The following is a 14,550-nucleotide window of genomic DNA, read 5'->3' on the forward strand; positions in this document are numbered from 1 at the left end:
CGCCGCCGCATTCGGTGCAGCAGCAGCAGAAGTGCCACAGCTACAGAGCAGGGGAAGGCCTGCTCCGTGCGGGTTCTGTGCCAGGTGTCCCGTTGGCCCTCAGCAGACAGGGGAGAGCCGCTAATAAGGGTCGCTGCTCAGCAAACTCGGAGCTCGTCCATAAGTGCCAAAGCCACTGCCTCTTCCTGGAAGACTCCACTCCGGCCCGGGTCAAGACCACGCTGTCCTAGCCCAAAGAACAGGTTCAAGAACGGTGGTGCCCGGCCCCAGCGGCGCCCTTCTCCTTCCCTGTAGCTCGCTGGACTTTTGAGCCCCTACCCACTAAGCCAAAAGTTCGGGAATCGGGGGCCAAACCCCTTGGCCTCTGAGAATTAAGGAAGCTTCGTTTTCAGCCAGGAGGTCAAGGCGAGCAGGGAGTGGGGACTCGAACAATCGCATGTTTAGGTTTAAAACGTTAAAAAATAAAAATCACCCGAGTGGTTTTTTTTTTCCATTTCACTTGGCACAATGCTGTATGATTTCGTCCTAAAAACTATTTATAAGCCTTTGTTCATTACTTTTGGCTACCTTTATGACATCTGTAGAGGAGAAACGAAAAGTGGCTTTAGATTCAGTTAAACTGCGATGCCCAGAAGGTAAATTGGAGGTCCCTTAACAGCTGGTTCTTGAAGATTTCCTCGAGGGAAGAAAAAAAATATGGTTAGTTTCCCCTAATTATCTCTCCGAAATGATTGCCAAAAAAACTCAAAGCAATATCCAGCTTTCTTGCCTCCTCCTGCTCGTCCCTCTTTAACCCAGACTGAGCCGAGGATGGCGGAAGGAGGCACATTGTGCAATTTCTTATTAAACACATCTGGAATATGCGCGCTCTGGATTTAGTACCAGGGGTTTTACAAAGAGTTTATGACTGTGACAGAAAATTGTCCTTTTAACAAAAGTTTACAAGCAGTAATCACGGGGGCTTTTACAGGACCGGCCCTCTTGCTCCTCGCCGAATCTGCAGACATTTCCAGGATTCGCCAACTAAGGGAGCACGAAGTGGGCCAGGGCGCCCTGCGAGACACAACTTCCACGAGCCTAAAATTATCCCAAGCGGAGCTGGGAGAGTGGGGGGTAGTCACCGGAGTAGGAAGAGAGGGCATGAAAGAAATTAAAGTAATTGGCCCTTCCTATTTTCCAGAGAGATTTCCGCAGCGTCCTTTGAAGCCTGTCAGGGTCATTGAAAGCTATCTTTGTGCAGGGTGTTTGTTTTGGGGAGTGAATGTAAAGAATGTGCAGAGATTCCCTGTGAGAGCCCCTCCTGCAGAGGGTGGCATTTCTCCGTGGCCCAAGACAGGGAGAATAAACACCCTAGTGACTTAAATAAACACCGACTTAATGATCCAAAACACTAACAAGGGAGATTGGGACCCTGAGCTCCCAAACCAAACGATGGTCTCTGAGTGGCTGTGTGCACATCTGTCCATCACTGGGGGAAAAACGACTTTATAAGTAAAAGTGTCTACAGTTAAGTACAGTGACCATTTCTCCCTGGAACTCAAAGCTATTTGACAGTTTTAAAAAATAAGGCCTTGATTTCCCCACACACACCTCAGTTTTCCAGACCAGAATAGAAAGAATAGGAAAGAGTAAGAAAGAAATAATCTATTAATGGTGACATTTACAGATGGGGGGGAAATCAAAATTATGAAACTGTCATGTCAGAAAATAAATAGACTCTCCCTGGGGAACAATATTTTACAAAGCACAAGCAAGCCAATCCTGTTATCCTGAGTAGAATTTTAATAAATAATGCCATTTGTTTCACTAATTTTAAAAGCTAAATACAGAAGATACATCATTTTGCCTCAGGCAAAAATAATATGGAGCCTACATGATTACTGGGATTTTTCTAGACACTATCCGGCAGCACTGCAAAAGAGCTCCTGTCCTTCTGGTCTGCTTTCTATTTGTACAAATTAATTCACAATGTTTCTATCCTTGTTCTCCTTCCCTTTTTTTGTCTTCAAGCAGATAAATTATTTTTACTTTCACAGTCTTGTCATAAACTTGTTAACACAAAAGAGCTTAGTTAACATATGAATGCTATGAAGAGATAGTGGTAAACAAAATTGCATATCTAAATAATAAAAGTTAATAAATACCCCAAGGCTAAATTCACTCTTTCTGTCATATAATTAATCTAGTTACTACTCTTGGTTCAGATGATGGCCTTCAAAGTACCCTGTAATTCACAGCCACCATTAAGTAAGAAAGAAAAAAAAGTATTTTTTTTTTTTAAATAGGGCCCAATGATAGCAATACACCACTCACCTGTCAGAAACAGAATCATACTCCTGGTGTTCTACTAAGTTTTAATTTAGACTGCTTTAGGTACAATAGAAAAGAAACCTGAAAACACATGCTGTTTTAGTAACAAATACCAGGTTGCCAGATTCGTTGGCATACCTTTGCAAACTAGAAACTAGAAACAGGAGAAACCCTTAACAGGAGTAGGCTACAGATATGAAAGCTTTGAGGGCATGAGTAATGGCATTCAGGAAAGTGTTTTTTCACATTGGTACATTTCTAGAGTTTGTCATTAAAAAAAAAAACCCAAGAAAACAAACAACAACCAAAAAATCCCACTAAATTTGACAAAAATAGTTGCATTACTAATGGTCACGTCTATTTCTGTCTCACATAGAGAGCATTAAGACATTTAGGCACTTGTTTTTTCCTCCTAATACTGTTCTTTTAATCTACATTAAATTGTTTAACACTAAATATGAAAAATGTAAACTTAATTTTTCCTCATCAAAGAAAGTCATAGATTGTGTTTTTCCTATTCACCTTAAGAATGTAATCAGTTCTTCTGAGCCTGGAGGCTCTTATTTTCATTATTTTTATCTCCCTTTCTCTTTCTCTCCCCATTTCCTTTTCCTCTTCACAACACATTTCTCCATATATAAATTAAAAGTAAATAATGAAAATCCAGTTGATTTGTAATTCCCGTTCATTGAAAAAAAAAAAATAGAAAGGCTGCTGAAACAGGCGTATCAGTTGCCCAGAACTGAGACTGGGTGCCTGGGTGCTTTTGTTTGTTTGGGTTTTTTTTTTTAATTATTAATATTTTAATTTTTTATCCCCTGATCTCTGCATTGGGAAGGAAAATGCAAAAGTGGAAAGAGTTGGAGAGAAGAGGGAGATTAAGCTTGAGATTGCTGTTGGTTTTGATTTTTAAAAAGATATTTGTGAAAGTCCACCATTCCTTTATGCGCAAAGAACTCCAGAAATAAGCTGCAAAAATGTTCCTGATTTCTATTTACAAGTGTCCCTAGTCGCTGCAGTGGTTGCTGCTCCAGGCATCCCTTCGAGGCCCCAGTCCCTCCCCACTTAGGAACCCAAGTCCACCAGACTGGAGGTGAGGGGGCCGAGCAGAGAGTCTTGGAGCTGATGCTGGTGGGCCTGCAGACCGTGACTGGGCTGCGAGGCTGTTAAGCCCGGGAGAGAATAGTTTGAGCTCCTGGCGTGGCCCATATTGCCCTGCAGCAGAAGGACCGAGTTCTGGTCTGGACTTTGGGGAGGTGAGAATTCCTCTTCTGAGCTGGACATGAGCGGCTTGCCCCCTTCCAGAGGAGAGAGTTGGTTCTGCTTGTTGGAGGAGGAGTTATTGTTTTCGGTGTTCTCCCTAAGAAATAGAGGACAACACCATATGGTTAAAAAAAAAAAAAAAAAAGGTTAAAAAAAAGTGTGAGATGGAGGGAGGGGAGCTGGAAGGAGGAAAGGGCCATTGTGCAATCTGTCACCAACCCAAACGGAGGAGCTCTACCCTTCCACCCATCCCCAAGGGTAATGGGGGAGGTGAGGAGTCAGAGGAGCCTGGAGAAATGGAGAGCTACAGACAGAGCCTCCTGTTAGGAGCCAGGTCCTTTTCTCTTTCAGAGTTCAGAAAGCGATAGATTAGCAGGATTTATTTGAAACATACAAAATACATGTTTTAAATTTTGTTCAAGCAGTTACATTTAAATACATATCAACTAGAACCATATTTAAATGTAACTAACTTTGAAAATCTTTCAATAGATATTGGTGATAAAGAAATGATAGAGGACAGAGTCCAATGCACAAGTGTTTGGGGTGAATCAAGTCCATTGCCTTGTTCCCATATGAGGAGACAAACATCCCGTTTTCCTGCCCCAGCCCAGAGTTGGTGGTTTTGGAGACACAGGACAGGTCATGGGAAGTGGTGCCCAGAGCGGCCCAGTGACCTGAGTAAACACAGGGAGCGCAGCCAGTCTCTCTGATTTCATCTGGAGTCGGCCCTCGGGCCTGGCTTATAGGACGGCCGTTTTGTAACTAAAGGCTAACTGCAAACATACAATCCCTGATCCTGTGTTACTTGCTAACCCTTCAGCCCCTCGTGTACCCTCTCAAACTTCCTACCAACACCCACCCTAACCCATCTTTTCTCGGCAGGGGAAACTTCGCCGTCCGGCACAGGCTGCCAGCGGGCGCGGCGCGCTGGGGCGTCAGTCCCGGCACTCGGTGCCGATTAACTTCAGGATTTCGCTTCCCTTGCGGCTTCCGCCTTCCGAATGCTCGCCGGTCCTCCCGACTCCTAGCGCCTGTCTGTCTCCTCCTTCCTTTCCCCTTATCCTCACAGTCTCTGTCTTCCCGGCAAGCCCATTTCAGCAGAATTTATCCTGGCTCTGGTTTTCCACCAAGCAAGAAAGGAAGCAAGATCTTCCGCCCCCAGTCTTGGAAGCGAACAAAGGAAAACCTAACCGGCCCCTGCGCTCAGATTTCCCCCAAACTCTTTGACTTCGCAGAGCGCTCTCCCCGCCACAGCCACCTCCCCACCGTTCTTCCGAATCTCTGTCGGAAACTCTACAGAGAACAGAAGGAGCCTGGCCAGGTGGCCGAAGGTGTTGCCCTGAGGTGGGGGAAGGTAGAGACCAATTTTGAAAACATTGCCTTATGAGCTCCAGTGCGACAGAAGGCTGCGAATGGAGACCCTTTCCTCGTCTGGGCAGGCGGCGCTTTCAGCCAGACCGACGGGCTGCAGTGCCGGGCCACGCGCGAGCGAGCACAACGAGGATCAACCCTTTCTTAATTTGGGGCGCCGGGGAGTAAATGCAGCGCCAACTCTCTCCAGAGCTCTCTTTTTGGTGTGTTTTTAAAAGACTCCTCCCTTTGTCCAGCTAGTGAGAAATGAAGCAGGCGACCCCTAATCCAAAAGACTATCGAGAGCGAGCGGTGGAGAACCGGCAGGGAGTGGGGGCAGAAGCTGTCTCAGACCAGCTTCACACCCCTCTGGGGAGCAAGAGGAGAGAGGTTCGCTAACCTCAGCTCCCACCGAACTCCTTTCCTTGCGACACCAATCAACACTTCACTGCCCGTTGATTTAGAAACTCACTCTCCACCCACCACTCCAAGCCGCGGCCAGCCAGGGAGGCATGAAAACCAAACCTAGCGCCAGTATTTCCCGACACTCACATCCCAGAGAAACCCACGCGCGGGTGCTCAAAGCAAATGAGGCCCCATCCTTAGCAAGGAACCTCAGAGTTCATGAACTTTCGCTGCAGCGCCGCGGAGGCCTGCGCGCCGCCCCGTGGACGGGCTCCGGCCGGCGGGGAGCACTTGGTGGCTGGTGCCTGCGGGGGCGGGAGGGGCGAAGGGGAAAGGAAAGCTTCCCAGGGTCGCCCGAGTCGCGGGAAGCACGCCGCGTACCTTTCCTTGGCCTCCGCGGCCCGGTCTCTTTGCCTCCGGTTCTTAAACCAGTTGCTGACCTGCGTGGTGGTGAGGCCAGTAGCTTCCGCCAGCTCCCGCTTCTCGCGCGGCGAGGGGTAGGGATTGTGCGCGTACCACTCCCGCAGGACACCCCTCGACTTCTCCTTGAAGCAGTAGCTGGTCTCCTCGCCGTCCCAGATGGTGCGCGGCAGTGGAAATTTTCGGCGCACCCGATATTTGCCCACGGCGCCCAGGGGTCGGCCGCGCAGCTTCTCGGCCTCCACATAATGCGCCTTCAGCCACAGTTGCTGCAGTTTGGGGTGGTTGTGAGGCGAGAACTGGTGGCTCTCCAGGATCTTGTAGAGCTCACGGAAGTTGCCGCGGTGGAAGGCGACCACCGCCTTGGCCTTGAGCACGCTCTCGTTCTTGTGCAGGTGGTCGCAGGCGGGCAGTGACCACAGGAACCTGCCCAGGCGCTCCAGGTTTCCGCCTTGCTGCAGAACCTCGCACACGCATGCCACTTGCTCCTGCGTGAAGCCAAACGACGGCAGCATCGACATGGCTGGGGCCTGCCGGGGCGCACGGCCCAGGCGCACGCGGCAGGGAGCAGAGCCGAGAGGCAGGGGGCGGCGGCCGCAGGGAGGGGGGCGCGGCTGTTCCTAACCTCCTCCTTAGGCTTTGCAAAGGCGAAAACCCGAGTCAGAACTTAGAGGTGGGCAGCCAAACAAGAGAAGGCGGAGGAGTAGGGTACGCTCTGAACACGGAACCGCCGGCGCACTCAGTAGCCTTTAGGGCCTTGCTGCCTCCGACCTCCCGCCCGGTGGATGCTGCTAGTTGCCGGGGAACTTGGTTTCTGTTCTCCCCGCAGCGGCCTTAAAGCTCGCAGCGTCCCCGGCACGCTGATTGGCTGCGGGCGGCGCCTATCCGGGGCTGGCCAGCCAGCGCGCCGCCCGGCTGGGCAGAGAGGCCGCGCCGCCCTTCGAGGCCGCACCGCCCAGCGCGGGGAGGGCGAGGCTGAGGAGCTGGGGGCTGGGGGTGTTGCCGGGGCTGCTCAGGGAGGGAGTGGTGGGAGGAGAAGGAAGAGGAAAGGTGGGAAGCCAGTTGGGGTCTGAGGGAGCTGCGTTGCGGAGGTGTGGGGAGGTAGAGAGTGGGTGAGCGCGTCAGGACCCTGCAGCGCGGGACCCGTCATCAGTATCACCTAAGGGGAGTCGCGCAAAACTCCGCACAAATCAATTACTACAAACCTTAATTCCTCCCCTCTCCCTCCGTACTGTTGCTCTCATCCCTTACAAACTTGCCCTTTCCCGGTGAGCTCATATTTAATTACTTTAATGTTGGAATGAATAAATAATAGATTGATGAATAGCTTATGGAGCGCGATAAATAATTTAAGAGCAGACCTGGGTCTCCGCATGCAGCTTCTGGAACAGTGGCTTCTCTTCGGGTTGGCTTCAGCTTGAGAAGCCAACCCTATTTCCTTGCCCCTCCCCCCACCAACTCCCACTGTCCTCCCCCAGCTGCCGCACACCACCCTCCAAAGGGCACAAGTACTCCCAGTCGGACAGCGTTTCCCTCGTTCACAAAGGACCTCCATGATTTGAGACCAGGCAAAGAGGTGTTTAGAGCATACTTGCTGAGCACCTAGAGACTCCGAGCGTTCATTTGTGATTTGGTATCTTAATGTTCTGAGGTTGAAACCAGCAGGTTCCTGAAGCTTCTGGACTCAATTTCCCCATCTGTGCGGTTGCGTTTTCCAGTGCCACTTCTGCTACTGAGGAATGCCGAGAAGCTTTACTTGCTATTAGCAAAAATGCTTTGGGAACCTCGTACGAAAGGCTCTGGATGTGGTGTAAATTAAATAAAATTGTGCCCGGCTCCAATAACCGTCCGGTTGTAACATAATCCTTACCCTGCTCTGAGAGGGACACTGCCCTCAAAGCGAGGACGACAGCAGCTCCAAGAAGATTAAATAAAGAGGGGTGTGTGTGTGTGTGTGTGTGTGTGTGTTGCAATGCTGGCCTATTTTGCTGCCAAGGAATGAGAGATGTACTGCAATTTAAGTCCCATCATCTGCTGTTTTGTTTATGTGTGGAGAATGCTTAGTAAAACTGCACAAACAAATGAAGTTGTAATTATCTTAAGCCTCATTTGCACACCTGGTTCCAAAGCAATTATTAAAAAGATTTTGAAGACAATTAGCCTCTCTAAACAAAGATAATCTATTGTCAGTAGCTGAGACCAGCAGGAGATAAGAACAATGCGTGGAGATAAGGGAAGCCAAATGGTGGAAGGAGAGTGACTTTATGACTATACTTATCTCTGATTAGATAAGTTCAAAACAGAATTCTAAGTACACTTCAAAAATGCTTTTGATTTCAATGTGCCCTCTTAGTGAGTGGTGAAGAACAAACTGTGGGCTCCTTAAACTAGCTTGTCTTCTTTAAATATGTTTTCATTCCTTTAGTCAAAGAGCCCAGCACTACAGAACCTTTTGCATATTGAGATGCAAGTGGGAGAAGGAGAAGCAGTGTCTGGGTTTCCCCTTTTATTATTAATATGGTTTTAAAATGATGTACCCAGTACAGTGCACCCTGCAACATACATTCTAAACTCATATAGGGTTCCCACCTCAGGGTTGCCACATGGGAGATTCCAAGTAGACAGGAAGCTGCTTCTCTGCTGAACATAATGCTTTCTGCATCCTTGAAACTCTTACTTATTCCATGCAATTAGATCTTGGAAGCAGATGCTTATATTTCATTACCTTAGGCTTTTTTTAAAAAAAATGCATTTAATGGGTGTGCATTCTTTCAAAAGAGCCTCTGCCATATAGTATGCCCAATGACTTTCTAAACTGGAAGCCTGGCACTGCTAAACCCAGAGCCACGTCTGGCAATTTCCCCTCACTGTCTCATTTTAGTGCTTATGTTTCATATGAAATCTTAAGGAGCTGCAGTGTCCTCCCAGAAGGAATGTCTCTGCTTGAAACAGTCCTTATTGACATGGCAGCTGTGTGAGGACCGCAACGGAGGCTTAAACCCGGCTCTAAAAAATCAGTTAATACCCTAAAGTCTGGAGCAAGTGCGCACAATTGCAAGGGGGGAGGGTCTTTAAGCACAACCATGTCTCTTAAAAGACAGTTTGTTGAGTGTGAGGTCTGCTTTGTCATTAACAATTCTGTATAAGGAAATGAGGCATAGCCTGGACAAATAAGGGCAGGTATAAATTTACAGAGGATGACAGAGAGCAGAGAGATGGCAAATAGTCACGAATCGGACCACCTCCCCCCCCCACCCCACCCCCGCTTTCTCCAGACCTACCTGCCTATTTCTTTTTACCTGTCTTCAGAAGGAACCAGGACGTACTATACATTGCTGTCAACTGGGAAAACGACGTGTAGAAGCTGTGATTGCGGGAACCCGGGTAGAAGAGAAGAGGTGCTCTTCCTCGGAGGCCGTGACTGGGCCCGCCAACATTTTTCCTCCCGCTTAATCCAATAGATCGCGTAACTGGAAAAGGAAAGTGCTCTGCGCTTTATATCAAGGAGTCTGTCTACCTGCTATTTCGATCCCTCGGTTAGGGGAACCAATTGTTATAAATGTTAATTATTGGCTCGGATATATAAGGTTTCCCAAAATGGAGTCTTTTACTGAAAATCACTAAAAGAGATAAAATGACATGAATTTACAAACCACCTAAACCAAATGATCCATTTAAAATCGCACGCAGAAAGGTCTGAGTTGTTCTGGTAACATAAAACCTTTGCTGTCAATGCAAATCGCACGAAAAGCAGAGATGCGTTGGAGATTTAAAGGAAACGAGCAACTCTAGCCAGCGGCTGCTGCCCTCCCCGCAGCGCGGCTCGCGAGGGAACACCGCTGGCAAGGAGCGCCCGATGCTAGGTTTCGGCTCTCCAGTGCCTCTTCTGTGCAGGTAACGGCCGCATGCGCATAATTAGTCGATAAAAAAGCATTCAATGGGACAGCATTAGCAGTTGCTAGGGTTTCTCAGCTGGGTTCACATAGGCCTTGATGCAAACACCCCTAGCTGGGACCCACTTGTTTCCCTTCTGGCTTGGAGCAAGATACTTCGGGGCTCCCGGGCAGCTTTCTTGGAATTCTTTCACCATCCAGAACGACGGTGAGGATCCTACTCTACCTACAAATATTTGGTAAGGGAGGGCACAGAGAGGTGTTTCTTCAATAAATTCGTGTCATCGCTCTGGGGCAGTGCGGAGACTCCCCAAATCCGGGCTGAAGTGCCAAAATTCTTTTTCTTGTGCTTAGTCGGAAACTCCGGGTGCCCTCGACCCTTGGGAACTCCGACTCTGACGGCCAGCCTGGCGCCGGAGCAGCAGCCCACCTGCTCCTGGGGGACGCCGCTCCCCACGAGGTCTGAATAGGCCTGGGGCTCAGGCAGAGAGATTTGCGGACTCAGAGAAGAGAAACCCAAAACCAGTCCATTAGTAAATGAGTTTTGTGTTGTCAAGGTTCTTTCCCATCCACTTGCTGTTCTGAAAAATAGATCACGTTTCGTTATCTTTAGTGGGAATCTGCAACGTGACACCGGATCCGCGCGGCCCCCGCCTCCCTCCCTGCCTCTCTCTGCCTGGCTGAGGGGAGCAGGCGGGCCTCCTCAGCTTATTTCTGAACAATGAAGATTTGTCTGTTCCCCAAGTGTATTTATCTATGTATGGAGGGAGGAAGTTTTCTCCTGGAAGCGGGAAGCTCGAGAGCAGAGCCTCCTACTTCCTTGGTGCGAAAACGCCGCGCTGGCCCAAGATTCAGGGCGACCGCCCCCCCACCACCACCACCACAGCCCACACCTGGACAAACAGAGCCAGCTGTGAGCCTGACTCGCCGCTGAAAACCGTGCTGCCCCGCGCAACTCCCGAAAATACCATCTCCGTATTGTCTCGAGGTCGGGGAAGGGAGAAAGAGAGAAACACACACAGACTGATGGACCGACTGAGGGTCAGGGGCTGGGAGAGAGCTCAAATTGGAGGGGAACAGAGCTGGGGTGTGTGTCTTTGGAAGAGTTATCCTCTCTCTCCCTCTACGTGTGTCCCCGCGGCAGGTCTTTCCCAGAGTGTGTCTCTAACTCTTTTATCCATCTGAAAGAGGACGCTCGTTCATTCTGTCTGTATGTGAACCTGTTTCTCATTCTCTCTCCTTATCTCTCTCTTCCTCTCTTTCTCCTCTTTCTCGTTGATTTTCCTGTTCCTCTTCCTCTTTCTTCCTCCTTCCCTCCCTCTCTCTCCCCCTCCTCCTCACCCCCCGCCGGCTCTCCGCGCTCGTTTTTCTCTCTCCCGGACTGGGCACTGTGAGGTTTCACAGAGTGTGTTTATGTCACCCACTGACTGAGGCAGCGCAGGTAAGTTCTCTTGAGAGCAGACCCTCAAGTCTGCGCGGTGTAGTAGGCCTTACTTGGCGAGAACCTTTCACGGGGAGTGGAGGGCCTGGCCTGCAGGGAGGGTGGGCAAAGGTGTATTGGCCACCTAGGGGAGAAAAGGGCTAACCAGCTGCCCTCAGAGAAAGCTCTGACCAATCGCCAGGTTTGAGCTAGAAGACCCTACTCAACATCAGATGGCAACTACCTCTCTGGAAAGTGGAGCCAAGGTGTCACAAGAAATAATTCTTAAGAATTTAAGGGACTCCGCGCCCCGCCCCCCCCATTCCCTGTTTTTTAAAATCTCTCCTTAAGGCAGGTTTATGAAATGAAACTCTCCAAAACCGCTTATCTTCCATTGAATTTCTAATCAACTTTTTTTTCTCAACTTATGTACATCCTGAATACCACATCTGTCTAAGCTAAAAAGAATTTCCTTTTGGGAGGTGAAAGCCTGCAGCTCCTCCTGTTCAGAGGAAAGTGCTAGTGACGGTAATGCAGGGTGACACTAAATAAACAGTTAGGGTGGACTGGAAAGATGGAGTTAATTATCCAGTGAGCTGCATTTCAGCCCGGACCATCAGGGGCTGATTTGTTTTGGCTCATATTTGGAGGAAGGAGACAAACCACTCTCTTCTCCACATCTCCTTGGGATGCTGATCATTCATGTCTTCAACAAAACAAAAAACAACCACTACCCAGGTATCACTGCTTCACTTAAATTTTGGTTTATTACTCCTCTTCAGGCTCTGAAAAAAATGTCCACTCCATTGCCCCATATCCCTGGAGGGAAGAACCAAAGCGACTCAAAAATGCACTCCCACGAGAAAAAAAATGAAGCTATTTAGAGTCCAAATGGTAAGGAGGCCCAATGACAAGGAAAGCAGATATTTAGGGCTCCTCCCCATCTCTTCACTTGAATTCTTACAATAAACTTATAAAACTACGTGTTTATAAAAACTAAGATATTGGCTTGGTTTCATGATGGTTTTACTCCGCTCTCCAAAAAATCAGGCTTCGTGAAATTTGAAATGCAATTAGATTTATCGTTAGCGTGATTCATTGACTATCTGGTTTCCTCAGGTAAACTTGCACTTACATATAAATCCTAGTAATTTGAAACTTCTCCCTCCCCACTTTGCCTCCCCCACTCCCCCACATTCTGATATTAATAATCCCCGGCTGCCCCTCTTTCCGGGTCATTACGGTACTGCTGGTCTCTAATCAATCCTAATGCGATGGCAATTGGAGTCCCTGATGACTGCGGCTCAGGTTTCTTGTAATGGCTCTACCACATTTTCCTGGACCTCCTTCTTTAACCTGAGATGCCAGGGGGACGAGTCTCTTCTCGGCTGCTGATTACTTCAAGATGTGGGGGCTGGCTTGAGCTGAAGGATAAAGACGCGCGCACAGCGTGGCTGCCCACAGCAGGCTGGGCGGCTGGCGAGAGCAGACATATGCACGCGGGGCGCTGCCACCCGAAAACCTTTCGCTACTCTCTTTTCTTTCCCCCCATTTTCCAGGCCCAAACTCACCCTGGTGGACCGAGATGAAGATTCTTAGAGCAGATTTTTTTTTTTTTCCTGGTGCGGAAAGGCCTGGTGGTCTCTGGGACTCTCCAGTTATCGAGCGTTCCCACCCTACAGCGTCCACCCAGCCGCAGGCCTGCCCCTCGTGGGAGTGCATTTTTGAGTCGCTTTGTTTTGGCTCATATTTGGAGGAAGGAGACAAACCACTCTCTTCTCCACATCTCCTTGGGATGCTGATCATTCATGTCTTCAACAAAACAAAAAACAACCACTACCCAGGTATCACTGCTTCACTTAAATTTTGGTTTATTACTCCTCTGCAGGCTCTGAAAAAAATGTCCACTCCATTGCCCCATATCCCTGGTTCAGGAGTGAACGCCTTCTCCCATTGCAAAGAGCCAGCTTCTCTTTCCTTCGGGTCGTTTTCTCCCGATGCCTTCCTCCTCCCCAATTGCCCAATTGTAGAGTGGGTGTCCTGAAGAGAAACTGGAATCTCCGTCCCGCCCCCATCTCATTCACTAACCCTTGACCTTTCTCCTGTTCCTTATCCCAGCAGTGCCTGAAGTTCCCAACCTGTTCCTGACCCAAAACCCAGACCCTGAGACCAGAAGCTTGGCCTGGTCCTGTTGGGATATGACCTCTTCTCCCTCGACTTTTGGGGATTCGTCGCTGGGAATCCTTAGCCTTTAGAGATAAAGGGCCAGCACTCCTTTCTCGCTGGTGCCACCCGGAGAGGACCACAAGTGGGAACTTGCGCCTGCCTCCCTTCTCCCCGGCCGAAAGCTCTAGTTCGCCTCCCCTACTCCCAGTCCAGGCTCGGCAGCCAGGCAATCAGCATGCTCGCGGCATTTGTATTCTTCCATTTCTCAGCCTAAGCCTTTTAGTGTAACCCGAGCTCAGGATAATTGCCACATCTCTGCCGTGATACTTTTTAAAACAAGATAATGCTTCTGAATTGCGGAAGAAAGTACTGCGGACAAATTGGGCGCTGAGCTGCTGAGATGGATCGCTTTGTTAGTTGGGGCCAGTGGTTTGTGACTCAATTAGTGCATTTCTGGGAGCCGCCTGTGTTGTGCAGTAGGGTCAGCTGGAAGCAAACTACCCATGTGGCACCCAGGAGCGGGTAGGAATTCGGGGGGGGGTGGGAGCACTTCAGGCCTGTACCTCAGTCGGTGCATACCCACGCCGTGGATCTCTTTTTGCATTTTCACGCAAGCATGTTGTTCGGGTTCTAAAGGATCCAGATTTTCGCGGACAGAAGCTCGACCGCCTCTGTTCCCAGAAGGGCCGCGCGGCGTTTGTCTGAATGACCAGTCCTCTGAGCAGTGGGAAAAGAGATATTGGGTAGAGGGTGCTGGGAAGGTGCCCACTCACCCATGCTCCTCTGCGCGTCTCGCCCACTCGCTTAGGCTTGGACTTTGAGAAAAAAGGTTTCCAACACCGCTGCAGTGCTTGACAAAGCCCTCCTGGAAGCCAGCAGGGTGAGGCTGCCAGCAAACAGGCGGGCTGCGAGGGACGCTTTTAGGACTTGGAAGAAGGCCGTAAGATGTTTCCTTACCTCTGCTCAAGTTCACCCGCCACCCTCACCCAACACCCGGGTGCAGACCCGGGTCCACGTTTCGCGGACTGATCCTGGGCCTCAGTATAACACGCTGTGCCAGGTGCGCGAGGGCAACCAAGTATCCGCGCGTGGACGCCGGGGGAGGCTTCACCGCCCGGTGTGCTCGCAGCCCTTTCCGCTGGCCCGCAGCGCGGGGTCTCGGAGAGCTGGGCCTCACCCGTTGCCCCGCCGCCTGCACCAGAAACTCCCTCCCCGGGCTGCGCGGGAGCTCTCGGGTGCCGCGTCTGCGCGGGGCCGACTCAGCCCAGGCTTGTAGCCAGAGGTCGCGCTATCTCGCCGGGCTGGCCTGAGGGCTGGGAC

At 49.9% G+C, this 14,550-nt stretch overlaps 1 protein-coding gene across 2 annotated transcripts; it reads right to left on the reverse strand.

Moving 5' to 3' along the window:
- Positions 1-1,759: 1,759 nt before the first annotated feature.
- SIX1 (SIX homeobox 1) lies at positions 1,760-6,568 on the reverse strand. 2 transcript variants are annotated; one of them, XM_011961937.1, is made up of 3 exons: positions 6,330-6,549; positions 5,713-6,289; positions 1,760-3,670 (listed from the first exon to the last, which is right to left on the reverse strand). In XM_011961937.1, the coding sequence occupies exons 2-3, from the start codon at positions 6,270-6,272 to the stop codon at positions 3,376-3,378; spliced, it is 855 nt and encodes a 284-aa protein (XP_011817327.1). In that variant the 5' UTR covers positions 6,273-6,289; positions 6,330-6,549; the 3' UTR covers positions 1,760-3,375. The 2 variants fall into 2 exon arrangements, with proteins under 2 accessions (XP_011817327.1, XP_011817325.1); XM_011961935.1 differs by having other exon boundaries at positions 1,763-3,670; positions 5,713-6,568.
- Positions 6,569-14,550: the final 7,982 nt, after the last annotated feature.

Source organism: Colobus angolensis, unplaced genomic scaffold, assembly GCF_000951035.1.
Source record: "Colobus angolensis palliatus isolate OR3802 unplaced genomic scaffold, Cang.pa_1.0 Scaffold57, whole genome shotgun sequence".
NCBI lineage: Eukaryota > Metazoa > Chordata > Mammalia > Primates > Cercopithecidae > Colobus > Colobus angolensis.